Raw genomic sequence first — 18,921 nt, forward strand, 5'->3', positions numbered from 1 at the left:
CACCCACCGCTGCGGGATCCTCCCCGTTCACACCCACCGCTCCGGGATCCTCCCCGTTCACACCCACCCACCGCTTCAGGACCCGCCTCATTCCCACCCACCGCTCGGGGATCCTCCCCGTTCGCACCCATCGCTGCAGGACCCGCCTCATTCCTACCCACCGCTGCGGGATCCTCCCCGTTCCCACCCACCGCTGCGGGATCCTCCCCGTCCCTCACTCCGCCCTCAGCCCCGCCCGCCCCGCCTCCCTCGCGGCGCTGACGTGATGACGCACGGCCCCGGCGTCCTGGCGCACGCAGCGTCGGTTCCCCAAGATGGCGGCGACCGGAGGCAGCGAGGCAGCGGCAGCGGCGGGCGGGAGGCGCGGCCCGCTCGGCATCCCTGAGGCGGCGTTCGTGGTGAGCGGGGCTGGCGAGCGGGGCTGGGCAACSCCGAGGCGGCGTTTATGAGGAATAGGCCCGGGGAGTGGGGCCGGGCATCTCCGGGGCGCCGTTGAGGAGGAGCGAGGCCGAGGAGTGGGGGCTGTGCGCCGCCAGACGGGCCCGGGCCCCGTGAGGCGGCTCCTCGGCGGGGTCGCGGGCGGTGCCCGAGGGGCGCGGATGGCGGATGCCCTTCTGGGCGTCAGTCCTGGGCCTTATCCGGGCTGAGTTGCAGTGTTTCGATCCGACCTGGCGTTAATGAACAGTAATGCACCTTATGAAAAGCTCAGCCCCCCACGTTAAGCAGTATCGTGTTGTTGCACTTCCCGACTCAGGGCAGTGAGCAGCGTGTGGTGAGGGCTCCTTACGGGGCACGCCTTACCACTTCTGTTCTACAGATAGCGTGCCGTGCACCARGCACTTTTTCATACATCTTCGTCTCTCAATCCAGTTTTGGACTGCTGAGAAGATAAACTCTTCAGAAGTGCCCGTGTGTCCTTCTTCTTGAAAAACAATAAATGTGTGTCTTTTGTAAAACAGGCAGAACTTGTATATCCAGCTGTAAAAACTGATGTACCAGGCATTTGATAATTCTGTTGCGTGGTTGAGAAGATGGAATCAGTGACTTAYGCAGTGACATAATCTTGCAATTATCTGTTAACTGTCAGCTGTGAGCAACCTCTTGATGCCCTGTCTTGATTGCTGCTTTATTTCCTTTGATCAATAACTATTGATCAGAGCGTCCATACCTGGCTGTCTTGGTGATCTCGGGAACTGATGGATGTCTGCCCCATCTGATACAACTGCTTTTATAGAAATAAATTGGTTTGACTTGCATTTTGGTGTTTCTAGATGTAGTGCGTGTATTGCTGACATGTTTTGTCTGGCAAAAGGCCTGACCTAAAGGTACAGTGCTTTCAGTGATCCAGCTCCTCCTTTATCTTCAAGGTTTTTTAACTATCATTAGGGTCTGGCAAATCCTTACTGGGCTGGAAGCATTRCTGCTTCCAGCTAACTTCCTTCCATGCCTTGTGGGAGACCAGCAGAGATGCGAGAGAAGTGAAAGGGTTGRGCCATATCTTCAGCTGCCCTGTGAAACCTCATTGATTCTGACTTGTGAAAGGAAAACTTGTAGTCTGTGCTGACTCTGCAGTGCAGGTGGCCACCCTGGCAGGAAACAGAAGACAAKCAGCCTCAGCAAGCACTTTAAGGGCATCTGTCAAGTCCCTCATTCCATGCTAGTGGCTGTCCTTGTAGCTGTTTGGTTCCATGTTGTTTCAACACCCATGTCTGAAGTATCTTGTGWGCTGTACCATGCAGCTCGGAGAATTCTGTGCCTTCATCCTGTGCTTCTCTTCAGTTCTTGATAACCTTATGTCTGGATCTCAACCCCTTGGAAGTTTTCTAATKCTCAATGTTGAGAGGTGCTGTGATTAAATACAGATGTGTCTGCAGAAGAGCTGCTTGATGGTGATCATGGAGTACTTGATGGAGATGTTCAGACAGACCTTTTATTCAAAATAAGCCTATTCTAAGAAGTGGTAATAATATTCTTCTCTGCAGAGTAAAAACACTATTGTAGTGAGTGTAGGTTTTACTAGAGTTTTTTTTTTTTCCTTCAAAAAATAGGTTTCTATTTCAAAAACATTTAAAGACTTGCTGATCACTTGCCCCACATTCTGCCCCCCGCCTCGCATGCTGCATAGGCAGCCTTACTGTGAATCTTGTCTTCAGAGATTTTTTTCTGTAAATGTCTTGGTTCAGAAGAGGCTCTTCACGCAATTTATGGCTGATGTCTTGTCTGAGTCAATGGGTCTGTAAATTCTTGTCTCTCTCCAAGTTTCAAGTGATGTTAAGCACTCAGGGTAGGGGAGGTTAAGACTCAGGGTTTTACTGCATTACAAACTCTCCAAATAGAACTTTCATCTCTGGTGGTTTTGAGCTGTTGCCCAGAYATTTCCAAATAAAATGCCTTCTTTGTTCTGCCTTCTTCAGCAGGTATGAGGATGCAAATCTKCAAACACGTGTCTCTTGTCATGTTTACTGCACATGCCCCCAGGTGATGAAGCTCTGCAGAGTGAGTGCCTGCAGCTCTTTATTTGGGTCACCACTCAGAGAAGGGATGTGGCAATGCGCTATCCTGCTGCATTTCAGGGCTTCTACAGAACATTACTGTGGCTTGGCTTGARCTTTGCAAAATGGTATTTTGCCAGTGAATTTTCCTCCTAGAAAGATAGAGATGAGTTTTGCATGGCCTTGGTGAGCCTGTAAGGTGATTCTGTAGTTGAGGTTCTGTGGAATATACCACAAAGCAGGGATCCTAATGGCTTTGACAGCCAACTGTGCCTCAAAGCCGTTCTGCTCGAGCGTAAAGAAATGACTGTTCCTTAGCCTTGCAGAATGAGAGGTGGGACAAGAGCCTGACCAGCAGGCTTGGAAGCCCCAGCTGGAAAACCTTGGGGATAAATCTGAGCCCGCCTTCAACTGGAACATTACATAGTGGAAGGAGATCACCAGTATAAAGAGGGCCTGTATTCACTTCCAGATTCACTTCTCAGCATCTTTGTTTCAGGAGGGTGTGGGTTGTGTCCTGTCCGTGTGCACAGATGGGAGCTGAGGCAGAGCTGGGTGCCAGGCTCTGGAGTAGGGGGAGCTGCTGCCCTGCTGCTTTTGCTTTCTGCCCCTAGTGCTTTAAACGAGCAGAGCTGTTTCTACAGTAGGGACTTTCATTTCACAATGCCCTCAGGCCTCACTCCTACAACACTTTCCCAAACTTAATCCCTGTTTTCTTTGTTGAAAGCTTCTCTATGAGCTTTATCCTTCTTCGAATGCTTCCTGGACTTAGAGGTAGCTTGAGGCATTCCTCAGGCAGTCTGCAGTCTCTTGAGTTTGGATCTACCACCTGGACAGTGCTGCCTGCTGCAGGTTCTGGAGTTCATGTTTCTGCAACAGATTTCCTTGATAAGGAAGGCARAGACTTCTTACCACATTTAGTAATTTCATAGTAAGTTTCTTTAGCCAAGAGARTTAAGGCATCCTAATGAGGGAGAGCAGCTCCATGCCTGATACCCCTTTAGTAACATATTACAGTCTTTGTTGTGGAACTTCTGGAATGGAGACACAGGTTCAAAAGGAGGAGCTGAAGAGGCCTGTGGTAGGGCTTCCATCAGGTTTTACTGAGTTGTGCAGGCAATTTTGGGCAGAATTACCTCAGTGGGGGACTGGGGTCATCTGGAACTATGTGTGTAGATGGTGGCAAGGCCAGAAGCGTGTGGTTGATCTCTGGCCTGAAGTACCTTTCAGAGGCTGGGAGCATKGTCCCCAGGTGAGTTGCTTCCTTGATTCTGAAGGAGATACATGCCAAAGCTGACACCCTTGCCAGCTCAGGCCTGTCTTCTCTGGCAGCTTTTCCAGTTGATGGTAGGACTGGCTGGAGTTTTTCCCCAGAGGTTTCTGTGGCTTMCTGCTGACTGTAGAAGGAACTCTGGAAACCAGGCTGTTCACTTCCTTAGTGCCTGTCRGAGCAATAACCCCAGTTTTCCCCCTTTATGTCTTTCTCTGCCACAACATGCTTGCTCAGGCTGTGACTCTTTTCCTTCATCAGTTTTATCCTAAATAGTTTGTAATCTGATTAGCCAGGGAGAAGCATTAGCCCTGCTTTATAGGTAGGAAACCCAGGTTTAGCCATGTTCTGTGGATATCCACCCCTCTAAGGTGTCACTTGACATCAGCCAGGACTCATAACACCATTAACCAGCTACCTACAGACATGGTTATTAAATAATCTGTGCACCTGTCACTTAGTTACTTACAAAAAAAAGTAGGGAGGAGGAAGTGAAGAGGTGACTAAAAAAGAAACAAAATCCTTTTGCACTTCAGTGTAGAAAAGAAGTTTTTTTACATTTCAAACAACCTCTGTATGTAGCTGCAGTAAGATGATAGCATGTCTGTGTCTAGGATTTCTGTAAAACTAACACTGAGGGTTTCTTTCTCTCTTTAAAGGAAGATGTAGATTCTTTTATGAAACAGCCTGGAAATGAGACAGCAGATGTAGTTCTTAAGAAGYTGGATGAGCAGTATCAGAAGTATAAATTTTTGGAACTTAATCTTGCTCAGAAGAAAAGGAGGTAAGTCATAATTTTTGCAGAATTGGGAAGTGTTTAGCACTGTTCTCTTTTTTTTTTAAATATGAAGTCTAATTGCCAGGAWGGCCATGGGGATCCCAGTGCCTCTGCCCGGGCTGTTGGGGAGAGCGATGCCCTCAGCTCTGGAGAGATTTCACTTGAGCAGTGCTGAGTCCTGTGGCTTTCACTGTCAGAACAGTCCATGAACCTCAGAAGAAACACACTTGTTTCACCTGCAGTRGTTTCTACCTGTATTTCTGCTGAGGTTTCCCTCTCCTCTGGGAGATTATAAATAGACAAAATGTATCATTTTAGAAAAAAGGGGTCTGTTACTGTTACTGTATGTTGTTCCTGTGTAAAAGCTGAGCAGAATGCTGTGCTTCCAAAGCCAGCCAGCCTCGGTGTTGTGAGGGGCAGGTGAAGCTGGAGCTGAGCTGCCTTTACATRCCGTGTCTTTCAAATCTGCATTTGTAAGCCTGGAAAAAGCTGTTAAGAGTTGCAAATTTTAAAATGGAGGGTGGACTGTATATTAAAACTGATCACTTGTTTAGGAAACTTTGTGTCTCTGTAAAATAATAAATTATGACTGTTGTTAATTCACAGGCTAAAAAGTCAGATTCCTGAAATTAAACAGACATTAGAAATTTTAAAACACATGCAGAAGAAAAAGGTAAACTATTTTGAATATCTAATGAGTATGAGAAAAGCTAACTACCTTTCCACCCTAACAGAACACATTGCAAGAAATGTTTTGGAGAGCACACTTAATATGCCTTTATAAATAACAGAATTGTTTTTAAAGGTATGTAGTACTTTTTGAAAGCTGGTTCAAAAAAAGTTAATGTTTGTAATGCAAACTTCACTTTAATAGTGTATAGATTGCAGCTAAGCTTTGACTTCATCTCCGTTCTTCATAGGGATTTCTGTATTGTTTTTAAATATGTCTTTTAAAAATGCATTATTTTTGGAGCTCTAACTTTAATGTTGAAGTAAAGTTACATAGAATTTCACCCAAGTTAATACTGTACCAATGGCAAAAAGAAAAGTGTGCTCTTTATTCTAAGTTTTATGTCTTTGGCCTAAGTTTCCAGTGAAAATAGCAATTGTAAGTTTTATCATTTGTCTTAAGGATTCCACACATCCAATGGAAACCAGATTTTTATTGGCAGATAATCTCTACTGCAAAGCTTCAGTTCCTCCTACAGATAAAGTTTGTTTGTGGTTGGGGGTAAGTAAAATGGAACTTTCTTTGAAACCATTTCAGTAACTTATAAAAGGCTTTTGAAAGATAGTTTTGGTTGCTGTCTCCCCTGGTTGTAAAGGGCATGATTCTGTTGATAGGTGCATGGTGGAGCTGTGCCCTGGCAGCAGAGCACATCTAACCAGACAACTTCAATGTGTTAGCAAAGGTTTCTTGTTTTATTTTATTTGGTTCCTGACAGTAAGACTTCAGATAATTGTCTTTTTGCTGGATTGTTCTTTCCAAAAAACTTGTTTGTGTTTCTCTTACCATTTCTGTCACTTTTTGCTTCAAATTACTATCCAGCATTGCCTGGCACAGGAATGTGCTCAACAAAATAACTTAGTTTGGCAAGTACCTTCTCATCTTCTGTGTTATTTGTATTCAGCATCCTGYRTTCCCTTTTCATGCACCTTTTTAGGGAAAGATGGGATTTCTGTTACTCACAGGTATCTGCCGGCATTCAGAGTGGACCTTGCACTAAAGCTGGGTGGGATCAGCATTCACACCCCAGATTTCTAAGTACTTAAGCAATATCAGGTTGGAGTATTTGTATTTAGAGGCTTCATTATATGTGGAGATTAACCTGCTGGTGCTTTTTTTAAGACTTAAATCACGGATGTTCCTAAATCCCAGTGCTGGCTGCCAAACAAAACCTCTTGCTTAGGACAGAAACACTGTTGACACACGAAGCATGTAGGCTAATTGAACAGTTGCTCCCAACCTCTTCTACTTCTGTCATAAAAAGAGATTTTTGTGATAACTCTTGCTTTCCGGAGATTGTCTTCAGAATTCACAAACACTGACTTATATGGAGTATCCCAGGCTTATTTTCTAACAGAACATCAGAGAAAGTTYATACTATTGATAGTACATACTGAAAAGCAATAATGAAATGCCTCACAGAGTTCATTTTATTTAGGTGTTCCTGGCCTCCTGCCCTTTTCCTGCTCGTTGCTTACAGTCTGTGTTGTGCTGTGCATGTTACTGGGGATCTCTGCCCTCCACTTGCTTTAARGAACAGCTTATCCAGCTCTAGCAGCTCAGCCTAGCCTTCCCTGGGATCCTGYCAGTCACAGAATGTGGCTCTGCTCCGGGCACAGTTCTTGGACGGGACAAAGCTTCATTGGTGCATTTTCACCTGATACTGCCCTTTTATCTTGTCCTGTGGTGGATTCTTATTGAAACAACCCTGTGTGGATTAAAAACTACCACCACAGCATCAGAGAAGATTTTTATTCCTGTTGTATCTTTAAATACCTGTAGTAGCTCTTGTTACTGACAGTGCCAGCTGTTTGTCAGCATTCCACACAGAGAGCCTGAGGTTTATCTTGCATCCAACAAGAACTTTTTCTAGAATTATGTGGCACCTGAAAGGTGCTGCTAACGAACATATGGTCTGTCACTTTTCAAATACAGTGAGGATGAGATGCTGACACCTGAAAGGCTGAATGTGATCCATAGGGGAAGAAATCTCTCCTTGCTTTGTTATAGGAAGAGAATTTCTTTAAGTCCCTAGGGAAATTTAYTACTCAGTTACTGAAGGGGTGGAGGCTTCAAGTGGCTTCTGACATTGCCTGTCCTGAATCTTATTGTCTTGGCCTGTCAGGACAGTCTGTCACCAATGTGCTTAGTTACGAACACAGYGTAAAATAAGGTGTGGCTCAGTCCTTACAATGCAAGAGTGAGAGCTTTTATCAGTCTTTCTTTTTTTAGGCCAATGTGATGCTTGAATATGATATTGATGAAGCTCAGGCTCTGTTAGAGAAGAATTTRTCAACAGCCACAAAAAATCTCGATCTTCTAGAGGAAGACCTGGATTTTCTCAGAGATCAGTTCACCACTACAGAAGTCAGTATCCTTTTTGTTCATGTGGGGAGGAGATGTATGTGAATCCAGGTAATGACCAACTTCCATTGTTTTTATCTTAGACTGTCTGTGTTTTTATCTTAGACTGGTTGCCCTCAAAATTCTGCAGCATCTGTGAACTTTTACTATCCTAACAATGAAATGGAATATTGTGTTTACAGGGCTGAGTTTGAGGTTGCTCTCTGAGAGCTACAAAGCTTGCATTTGTGTCCTCATGATACCTACTGCAGTGGTTGTAACCCAGACTGAGTGCAGAGTGAGCTGGAAGTGTGGATTGATGCCCAGGTGACCGCTTTAAAGCAGCGTGACCCTTCCTGTAGAGCATGTGAATATTGTTCTTTGGGCTGTTGCTCATCACACCCTTTGCAGCTGCCTCCAAGCAGCACAAGCCCTGCTGCAGCAAGCCTGGAACTGGCTTAGGCTGTGCTCGCTGTTTTTTATATTTCTTTATATTGTTATGACCCTCCTCCTGGGTGTGGGGTGTTCCTTTTTATACTTTCTACTTAAAAACTATTTTAACGAGTGGAGCTATTGACTAAAGCATTAGATTCAGTTTAATGAAGGCAMAACTGCTTGTTCTTTCAAGTTGACACTTGAGCTGTCTTAGTGCTGCAGGAGTTTGGGATGTGTGAAAAAGGCAAATACAGCTGATATGGGCAGCTTGACTGAAATCAGCAAAGAGTTAGGCAAAACTAAAAGCGTACTGCTCTGCAGTATCTTTTTGAAGGTTTGTTTAAATAAGTAAGTCCTGCAGTTAGCAACTGTTACCAGTGTTCGAGAGTGCTGAGGCTTTGCACCAAGTCAGCCTTTCATTAAACGGACTGTTACAACTAAATAGCCAGCCTGCTTTTTCTCCTTTTTTAAAAATASCTTTTTTTTYCTCTTTTCTGATAGCATGAGCTGTTTCCTTAATTACACACCCTCAGATATGGCTAGAGTTTATAATTGGGACGTAAAGAGAAGAAACAAGCAAGACCCTTCCAAAAACAAAGCATAGTTTTGCCAATTTTAAATGTGGTTTCAATTTCCAAATATTTTTTATTTAAACACCCCCAAACTTCATTCAGGACTGAGTTACTTTCAGCATTTCAGTAAATGGTAAAATATATAAAAACTAATGGTGAGCACCATTTTATTTATTTGTAAACTCAAAATTTGGTTTCATGCATGCTTCAAGAAATGACTTATTTGAAAAGGCACCACACAGTCCAGCAAAGGACATAGTATTTTGATCAGACCAGTCTGTCATAAATAAATTTCTACCTGAAAGCCTGCCTGAAAAGCTGAGCAGCATGTATAGAATGGAGCCTGACATGTTAGGCTAAGGCAATGCAGGGGCTTTCTTTTTCATCTCTGTACAGCTGATGAAGTTAACTTTGACTTGGGCTGGGAAGACAAGCAGCTGTAATGTTCTAGGAAACAACAAAAATAGAGTGGAATCTTGGGGTTTGTCAGTCAGTTAATGGCAGCACCAGTCTGCAAGCATTCCTGGATATCCGCTTTGGATAAACTTGTTGTAGTAACTGTGGGTTAGCCTGTTCCTGAGCTCTCAGCATTTTACAGCAGTTTGTGATTTGTCCTCAGAGAGCAGTGGGAAAGGAGTGAACAGCACAGGGGATGTCAAGCCTGCAGGTCTCACCCTTTCTTGCTCATACACGTGCACACACTGGTTGTTTTGGCGAACGCGCTGAACAAGGACACCCAAACAGCTTGTGAGAGCCCATTTCTGACCCCTTGGCCCAGATGTCCATGTCAAATGTCTGAACACTCTCAGCCTCCCAGGTGGTGAAACCTGTGTTATATTGGGATGGTTGACTGGAACGTGATCTCTGGTGTTACAGTTGGAGTATTGTTTTAGTCCTTACGAAGCCTTGCGAGATTGTTGCCTTTTCCTTTGCAATTTCTTTCTAAAACGAAATGCTCAGTGGTGATGTCAGTGGCTAATAATCACATTCTGTGACTGAGAGTACAGGTTTCACTGCAAAATAAATGCAAATGTTAACTGTTCAATCTTCATGTAAGAAACAATATACCTGTAAATTTTTTGTACTTTTATTTCATGATATTAAAATAGTAAAACTAAACAGTTGTGGCAAACAGCTGTTTTTGTGCATCCTTCTTTGTGTGAAAGYATGAATGTGATGTGTGATTTTTTATAATGTTTCTCTCCCTTAGCTGGGCATGGGGGAGTGAAAAATTCCGTTGAAGCAGCAGACGTGAAAAGTGGAAAAGTGTGGCTGCTGGATCCTGGCGTGAATGAAAGGGGGAGTGTGAGTCAGCACATYTGAATTGGTGACTGAAAGCAAGTGATTTACCAGCACTGTGCCTGCCAGAGTGAGCTGCAGGGAAGGGCACGGAGCAGGTAAATCCTTAGCACCAGTCACCAGTTATTACTCGGGCTCATCTGTTCCTTCCCCAGGGCGATGCTGTTTGTTTCCGTGTCTGGCTGCAGCAGAGGAATGTGGAGCTCTCATGTATTCTCCAGTAGGTGTCTGCAGCAGGATGTGAGGCTGCAGGCTGCTGCTTTCCATTTTCTTTTTCTGGCATCAGCAATGATAGAAAGGCAGCTGCAAACACATCTTGATTTCTCTTAGTTTTTTTCAGTTTGGATTAATGAGATCCCAACTGGCTGTGCTCCCCCCTACACCCCCGGCTGGTCCTAAGGCAGCAATTGCCTGCCTTTGTTGTGYACAACTAAACCACCAGTTAAGCATTTTTGCACAGAAAAAGCAGTGCCAAGCAAAATTAGTGCCATGTGCTGCTGCCAGGGACCTGCTGCGTGTCATGGGGGACAGGTGACAGCCTTGGGACTGAAATTGCTCCAGTGTTCAAAGGTGTGTGCCTCCTGGGGGCTGGGAGAAGGCTGTGGCCATTGTAACTCAGGGTTTGGTGTTTGTGTGTTTGAGTTGAGGTGAATAAAGACTCCCAAGACTCAGAGAAGAGCTCAATGACTAATCCTTTCCCAGGTCTGCCCTGGCCCTTGCTCTTGTAGTTGCTGTGCCACCAGTCCTGCAGAGGCCTCCCAGAGAGACCAAGGCTGCAGTGGCTACAACTGSTGGGAGCAGGGGCTGGTTTTGTCTCACAGTAGTTGTTCTGGTTTTCCTCAGCAAGGSAGAGGGCTGGCTCTGCAGAGTGAGGCAGTCTGCAGGGAAGGGTGACCAGTGGCTGTGAGGCAATGCCTGGGAATGGTGGATCCAGCCCTGGCTGCAGTACAGAGCAGGAACAGGGAGCAGGYAACTCTGAGAGAATGGGCAGGGGGAAAGGAAAAAAAAAAAACCACCAAAATTTCTTTACAAGTTTTGAATTTCACATTATCACGTAGTAACCATTTTGCTAAATACAAGCATATTTTCAGTCACATACAGACAGCTAAATACAGCGTTATTTTCACATTTCGTTACAGTGCATAACAAAGCGAGGACAGTGTATAGTACGCTTTTATTCTGGAGGTTCTGAGCAAGTTCAGTCTAACATGCAGATTGTTTTTAACATGTGGCAGAGACCACAGAAAGTTAGCTTTTGATTTCTTTTAGTCTTTTTGTCCTAGAGTATAAGAGCTCCTGACCTTTATCCTGTGAGAGGTATCACCTTCTGATTTCTCAAAGTCCCTCTAAGTCAAAGCATTAAAACCAGTTGTTAGAAAAGAATTCTTAGCATATCCTATAAGTTCTTCATCTTAGAAAAAACATTCCAAATTTTGTACAGATGAATCTACATTTCCTATATTTTAATAAGCTGTCTAGAAAATGCAAGGAATTAGAAAAAGATGTAGATAATGATTTCTCTATAATTTAATATAACAATTTATTACCTCTAAGTAGTTAAGACTGTGTACATTTTCTTCTGTACTGTTCCTCTTTAGAATTACAACACTTCTGTATTTAAAWTGAAGATTTACTCTGAAGGCCTGAATGCACTTACTGGCTTAGGCTTTCTGGAATTTCTCCCTGGGAGCAGTAAAGGGGAATGTCCAAAACCCATTAAATAAAATATTGGCTGTCTCATGAAAAGTGATCTTTCCCCTCTGGCCAGGTTCTCGCACAGGGAATTACAGAATTTGACTATTGCTAAAATGTTTGATCTAACTCCTGATCCAACTCCTCACTGYCCTTCATGTCACGCTCCAGCTCTGCCCTTGGGGCCACTGCCATCCTCAGCCAGACACCCCAAGACAGAGGGGTGTCCAGCTGGCCCCTAAAAAGCTGAAGCAGCTGCTTGGTGGACTTTCCATCCAGGGAACAATGAAACCAACCCTTGGGTACTGTCTGTCCGTGTCTTTGTGAAATGCAACTGACTGAGCTGGTGCGAGCAAACYGTGTGCTCTGCCCTGGCATCCGCCAAGCCCCTGGGATGCTCCCTGCACTCACCTTTGCTCACCCAGAAACAGGTTTTGGAAAGGGGATAGTTTTTAATCTTCAGGGCACTCAATTCACTCCCAAGTGCCTGGCATTCACTGGCCTTTAGCACAAGGCGTTGGATCTGTTCACAGCCTATCCAAGCWATGACAAGCTCACCAAAAAGCACCAGGCCACTGCCACCCCCTTCCTGGCATTTGCTCCCTGTGCCCTCCCAGCAGGTGTAGTGCTGCTGCTCCCCTGCAGAGCCAGGAACTGAAATTGTTCCTAGAACCCTGACAACAAAAGTGTTCAGGCTTTGGGTTGCTGGGTTGGATTTGCTGCAGGTTTGTTTCTTTTTCACAGCTTCAATATGGAAACCACAGGTTTTTTAATACAGCCCATTTGCTGCTGCAAACTGTGAGACAGGTTCAGAAGGAGAAACAGTCTGAACTCAACAGCAATCAAGACCCGTATTTCTGTAGACAGGGCAGATTAAAAAGCTGTAACAAATATTTTCTTTTTCTCTACTCAAGAGGCCTAAAATAAACACTAGATGCTTCCTRTAGCTTTTACCTAACCCCCCTCCTGCCCATTGCAGTTTGGTGTATAAAGCTTTCAAACACAAGTAAAAAAAGTCACTATAGTTTTGTTTGTTTGCTTTCAATAGGCTGAACTTCTCTAATTTGCTACAGGAGCACAGTCACCCTATTGCACTTCAAAAGCTTGGGTTAAAACTTGGCAGAAGCAAAGCTTCTAAGTGGTGAATGGCATTCCCAGAAAACATCCACCTACACAGATCTTTTGTGAGGCAGCTGCCATYCCATGATGGCCAACCTGAGATGGATCCTCTTTTGTCAAACTAAAACATGGAGGAAAACAAATTTTACCCTTGAGTGTGTCTTGAGGCTTTCCTTTCCACCTGCTCAGACACTCCTGCTGTGTGTTCCACCTTCCCAGTGCCAGTTCTCTTCCACAGAYGCCAAGACAGAAAATGACACTTAACTGCAGAAAGGACTAATGGAAGCTGTTGTTTTCCATGCTATTTAACTTGTTTAAGAGCAAATCTCACCTTTTAGGATGTCTGATGCACCTGAGTTAAGCTTTTCAAGTTTTTTATTTTGTTGGGTTTCTGGTTTTCCTCCCTCCTTTCCATTCCTCCTTGTGACCTGGTTGGTAAGGTCAGCACAGCACTGAGACAGAAATGTTGGTGTGTCCCACTTGGCTGCAACACCCCAGCCTCAATACATAACACCATGAGGACATGGTTCTCTCTTTATGCTCTTGATCATTTAATTCTGCTGGAAAGCCCTGAATTTGGGGTACTTTCAAGGTACTCACACAGGCAGTAAATGAGTAAAAATTGCATTGAATAATCCCTACTGGAGTTGCCACTTAGATTCCTGGTTCAGCACAGCAAGAAAAGCACTATGAAGGGAGGGATAATTTAAATTTTGTTTTTCTCTTTAAATCCCACAGAATTTCTTTGCTATTGAACTAGATTCAAGAACATAAGAAAGAAAACTCAGAAATGTGCATACCATRTCAGTAAACTTCTCCTGTGGAACTGACCTTATGAGGAAATGGTATCTGCCTTTAGACCTTCYTGGAAAGAAACAGCTGACACAAACCAAGATATCCTCTTGTCTTCTCTCTGTCTGCCATTTGTCATATGACTGARTACCCATCCTGTGGCTTTAAAAGCCAGCAGGGAGCTATGGATTTACTGAAAAGAGGACATGTACAGTACCCTGGCATGTGCCAGCCCATTCAGCTCTCTGTATACTCTCTCCTGTGTTGTGCAGCCCCTCATTTCTGCTTCCTGTCTCCTTACAATATCCACATGCACCCTCACTCGCTCTCCTTCAGGTTGTAGCCCCCAATTCTGAAAGGTTATTTGGAACAGAACATTTCTTTCCAGGGTCTGTTCTGGTGTCCAAAACAATGTGGGAGGCYGTTCACAACAGGAGTGTTGCTCTCCCTTCTGTCACACCAAGTTCACTTAGTAAAGTACGTTTGGTTAGTAGAGTTCATCACCACTCACCTCACTAGAGGAGCTCAGCACAAGCACCGCCTATCTGATTTCACCACTTCTTCTGAAGAGTGCACTACGTTTGGGACAAACCCGCTCTTTACCCCTTCCCATCCCTCYTGGATTGAAATGTCCCCCCTTTTCACCAGCTCATATATATCCCGAGTCAGGTCAGTGAAGGCCTTCTCCACGTTAATGGCATCCCGAGCTGAGGTCTCAATGTACTTCATGCCATAGGCAGCAGCCAGTTTCTCCGCCTCGTGCCTGGTCACTTGTCGCTGCGTGTCAAGGTCGCACTTGTGACCTACCAGAACAAAGACGATCTGGTATGGCTGGACGTGCACCTTGGTCTCCTCCAGCCACTCGTGGACGTTCTGGAAAGAYCTGCGGTTTGTAATGTCAAAGAGGAGGAGTCCTCCGACCGAGTTCCTGTAGTAGGCTCTGGTGATGGACCTGCAAGCCAAGGAGCCACAACAGTGTTAAGTTACAGCTGTCTGAATGTGTGTCCTTTAAGAAAGCAGCATTACCACCACCCTGTCTACCCTGCAGAACACAAGGCAAGAGAAGGCCATTTGGGCAATAGGACTTATAGCTTGTGCTCTGTAGAGCTTGTCATTGAAAAGAAAAACTTAACTTGGCTTAAAGATTTCACCCCTGGTCACTGCCCCACTGATTTATTACAGCTCTGTTCAAAATCCCCACCACCACTTTCTTCTCTGAGGAATTTCTGAATGCCCTTGGCTCTTGAGTCACACCCCGCACCGTGTCAGTTCTCCAGATACCTCATCTAACTCAGGGTTTAGAAGCATTGTGACAAATCAAAGGATTCAACTGAAACCAAACACCCGCTCTCTGACAGACGCATTAAAGCAGATTTGGAAGGCAGACCATGGTATGTAGCTCCCCTCCATATACCCAGGGCCTTGGCATGAGGACATCCAYCCACCCCTACACTTTCTCCCACTACACCACTAGGTTAAAGTGACATTGCAATGACAGGACACCGTCTAGTGTGACTACTACTACTCGAAGTGGCACTGACAGCAGCAGCCAGTCTGACCTCCCCAGAAACAGCAAAATTACCCAAGAGCTTCTAAGCCGAATCTGCACTAACAGTGGTCATGTTACTGGTGTCAAATACTGACAACATTAAACAGTCAYCAAAAGACCCCAGAACTGCAGGCTGGGAAATGGAGCACATCTCCCCCAGCTCTTCCGAGGCAGGCCAGCCCAAGGCAGCCAGAAACAGCACAGGAAATCAGCAAACACGGGGCGATGGAGCGAAGCTGAGGCCAYGAGCCTGAGCAGAGCTACACTTCARTGACTACTACACAAGGGGAAACCATGAAGCTGTTGAACAGTGGTGTTTCTGCAAGTCACGGATTCACTCTAAATCCAGAAGCAATGATCGATTTCAGTCCCTGGACGAATTCACATTCAGGCCTGAACCTTCCTTGCTGGAGTAATATAAGCACTGCAGCATTTTTACCTTAGRACAAGTCTTTTTTTGGCCATGCAAGACTGTTGTTAGGTATTGTTTGGCCCTGTAGTGTGTGTCTCTGCAGGAATTGCCCCAAGAAATGACAAACTAGAGTTTTTAAGAATTGTTTTATCAACAGATATGCAGTGATGGGTGAAAATTCACAGACAAAACTGAAGAAAGCCAGAAGCAGSGGAAAAAACATAGTTGGCTGTGTTTGAATAACTTCTCCAATTGTTTGGCTGAGGGACAATAGTCACTCTGCACATTTGGCATTGAGAGAATTAGATCTGCCTTTTGCTATCTGGCCAGCTGCAAACAGATACTGGCACTTTGAATTCACCCCCACACTGTCACAGCCATTTCTGCTTCTCCCCTGTGTTCCATGCCATCAGCCCCGGCTCCTCCTGCCAGCAACAATGCCTCAGGTACTTCTGAAAGACATGACAGGATCCAAGCTGAATGCTGCTTCAAGGTAAAACTAGGTGAAGGTCTCAGTGCCTTTTCTTAAAGCCTTTTCTACAACTGTTTTCCTTACTGATCTGAAGGAAGMAAAGCACATTGCCTCCATGCTGCACATCCCTCCCCAATTCCCACCCAACATTTCTACCTTTCCTCCTCCTGCCATGCTCCCACTGATGCACAGCAGTACAGGGACTTGCACCTATTTTGGCCAAGTTTTAACATAAACGACTGTGTCTGGGAACTGTCCTCTGCTCTGTACCCATGGTGGTGACTCCTGCATCCAGGATTTGTGCCCGTTTGTTTGAGTGTTTTGCTCTCAGCCAAAGGAGAGCTGCTGGCTGGAAGGAAACAGCTCTTCTGTAGGTGGTGGGACACAGTTCCAGGGAGAGAGGGCTGCACATGCTTTTGCTTTTGCTAGCATTACACAACATCACGTTTCAGACATGGAAACAGCAGTATCTGAGCAACCAGAGATGGGCAAAACCTGCCAGATCCGGGAAGAATTGGACCCTGCTCTTCTACAGCTCCAAAGCAGACTCAACACTGCCCCAGGCAGCACCTTCTGGGACCTGGTCTGGCAAAACAGAGTGGCACATGCTTAACTGTAATTTAAGCCTTGACTGCACAGAAATTGCTACTAATTTATGTAGAGTGAAAGAGCTCACAACGGGGGGCAGGAGGAGCAAATATGTAGCACAGCTGCTGCTCAGAAAAAGCCAAGGTGTTTTCAAAATAACTACAGTGGTTTTGTCCTCGTGGGGCAGCTGTTAAACTATGCAAAGCAGACTGGAAATGCTCAAATCACAAAACTCTGAAAAAGGAGCTCATTCTTACAGACTTCCCTCTTAAGAAGTTTTCTGTGCTTGACAAATGACAAAAAAATTCAAGGGTTCTGGAGAGCACCTGCTCCATCGTGCTTCTTGCCTATGACAAGTCCAAGGAGCTTTAACTTATTCCAGTAACAGCTAAATCTTGTCTCTGGCCAAGAAACACACCTTGTAGGAGGAGCCCACRAGTTGTCTTCACGGAGCACAATTTGCCACAGGGCTGAGACTGATTTGAAAAGGATGAACACAAACCAGACACTTCACCTGATTTTGTTCACATTTCAGAGTGCACCACAAAGGCACCTGGGTTTGCTCACTTCCCTCCAGCTTTTCACATTGGGAATTCAAGTCTGTGCTTCRGCAAGGGCATTTCAAAACTACACAATGKKKTTTTTTTTTTAATGCCACTGACCGWTGCTGCCCCTTGCACTCTTCCTGCCTTTGCAGGCCCACCGCAGCAGCGCAGCTGCCCTTGCGCTGAAGGTCGCCTGCTCATCATGCTGACAACCCAAGTGCCGGGCAGGTCAGCCCCCAGCACCGARGGCAAGCAGCCTCCAGGGCCCTGAACTTCCTAATGTGTAAAAGAAGGAAATTGGGGCCCTCTGACAGCTCCCACTCTGCACAGMAGAGGCAGGAGCAGGGGACAGCGCTCAGGTGTGTTTTCTACAGAGCTCAGCCAGAGACCCAAAGCTGGAAGCTGATGCAACTGCAAGCTAAAGCACCTCCTCTYTCAGCAGAAAGAAGCACCAGCTCCTTGCCCTCAAGGCTTCAAGGTAGCTGAGGAAAAACCTGTCAGTGGATAAGGACCAAGTACTGCACATCCTGGGCCAGATGCCAGTGCCACAGATGCGAGGGAAGATTGTGAGAGGGCTGGGGGTAGGGGAGGTTTCACCTATTGAATGAGACCAAAACATTCCTCAGACAAGTCATTACAGCACAGAAGTAGAAGCACTGTGATACTGCACAGAGATGTGGAACACAGGAAGTGATCCCAGAGGGAGCAGGATGGAAGAGTGAATGAGGGTTAAAGACAAATGAAAAATACAAGCAAACAGAGGACAGGAGTTGCAGGTACACCCACACCCCTTCCAAATGAGCCTTGTCTGAGCAGCAGGTCTGAGCCTCTCACCAAGCCTGCTCCAACCAAGGCTGCTGTTTTCCCCATACAGGCCTGAGGGAAACTTGGCRTGGTCCCACATGCCTTTATTTCACTTCATCGAGACTTGGTTACTGTTGCTTAAGCTCCCAAATKGTCTGTACCCATGCAGCACTCGGCATGGCACTCTCCAGAAAGCACYTGTCATCCCTGCACAGCCACAGCCAAGGATTTGTCCCGACCTTTCTCTGTCCTACGGAGAGCTGAGCTCTGCTGTCGCAGCAGAGCATCAAAACACATATTCCACTGCATTTCGCGAGCCTCAGCGTAAGTGTTCGGCTGTGAAACATCCTGGTCACTGCCTCCGCACCGGGGGGAGCAGGCGCTTTCCCTGCCAGCTGCATCCGCCGATGCACGGACATCTCCCGGCTGGAAAAACGCGGACCCAGCGCAGCCTCGGGCCTCGTCCCCCCCTCCCAGCGGCAGCGGGGCCGCTCCTCGACATCCGCACCTGCACATCCTGCACATCCTGCACACCCTGCACATCCTGCACACCCTGCACATCCTGCACATCCTGCACACCTGCGGGCGGCCCTTCGGGTGGACACGGCTGCCAGGGATACACGAAACGGGGGACAGGGGGGCACAAAATGTGCCGATTTGACTCTTCTTTGTCTCATTCCCAAACGCCTCACCCGGCGGTGGCCCCCCCGCCCGAGCCGGGCCCGGCCCGCAGCCCCCGGCCCCGCACCGCGGCTCTCACCGGAACCGCTCCTGCCCGGCCGTGTCCCAGATCTGCAGCTTGATCCTCTTGCCAGGCTCGATCTCCACCAGCCTGGAGAAGAAATCCACGCCCACGGTGGGGTCGGAGATCTGGGCGAAGCGCCCCTCGGTGAAGCGGCGGATGAGGCAGGACTTGCCCACGGTAGAGTCGCCGATGACGATCAGGCGGAACTGGTACAGCCAGATGGCCTCCATGCTGCTGCCGCCGGCCCCTCAGCGCCCGCCCGCCGCCGCGCCGCCCATGCCCGGCCC

The 18,921-nt window shown here is 46.4% G+C and overlaps 2 protein-coding genes across 2 annotated transcripts; one reads left to right on the forward strand and one right to left on the reverse strand.

Moving 5' to 3' along the window:
- Nucleotides 1-260: 260 nt before the first annotated feature.
- Nucleotides 261-9,182, forward strand: VBP1 (VHL binding protein 1). Its single transcript, XM_057365676.1, has 6 exons — nt 261-398; nt 4,422-4,546; nt 5,147-5,213; nt 5,673-5,771; nt 7,500-7,638; nt 8,579-9,182. The coding sequence occupies exons 1-6, from the start codon at nt 315-317 to the stop codon at nt 8,647-8,649; spliced, it is 585 nt and encodes a 194-aa protein (XP_057221659.1). The 5' UTR covers nt 261-314; the 3' UTR covers nt 8,650-9,182.
- Nucleotides 9,183-10,937: 1,755 nt separating this feature from the next.
- On the reverse strand, nt 10,938-18,911 carry RAB39B (RAB39B, member RAS oncogene family). Its single transcript, XM_057365674.1, has 2 exons — nt 18,650-18,911; nt 10,938-14,471 (listed from the first exon to the last, which is right to left on the reverse strand). Exons 1-2 carry the CDS (start codon nt 18,862-18,864, stop codon nt 14,045-14,047), a joined length of 642 nt encoding a protein of 213 aa, XP_057221657.1. The 5' UTR covers nt 18,865-18,911; the 3' UTR covers nt 10,938-14,044.
- Between the last annotated feature and the right edge of the window lie 10 nt (nt 18,912-18,921).

This window comes from Malurus melanocephalus, unplaced genomic scaffold (assembly GCF_030028575.1).
Source record: "Malurus melanocephalus ecotype Western Australia unplaced genomic scaffold, MMel_1.1 scaffold_56, whole genome shotgun sequence".
Classification (NCBI taxonomy): Eukaryota; Metazoa; Chordata; class Aves; order Passeriformes; family Maluridae; genus Malurus; species Malurus melanocephalus.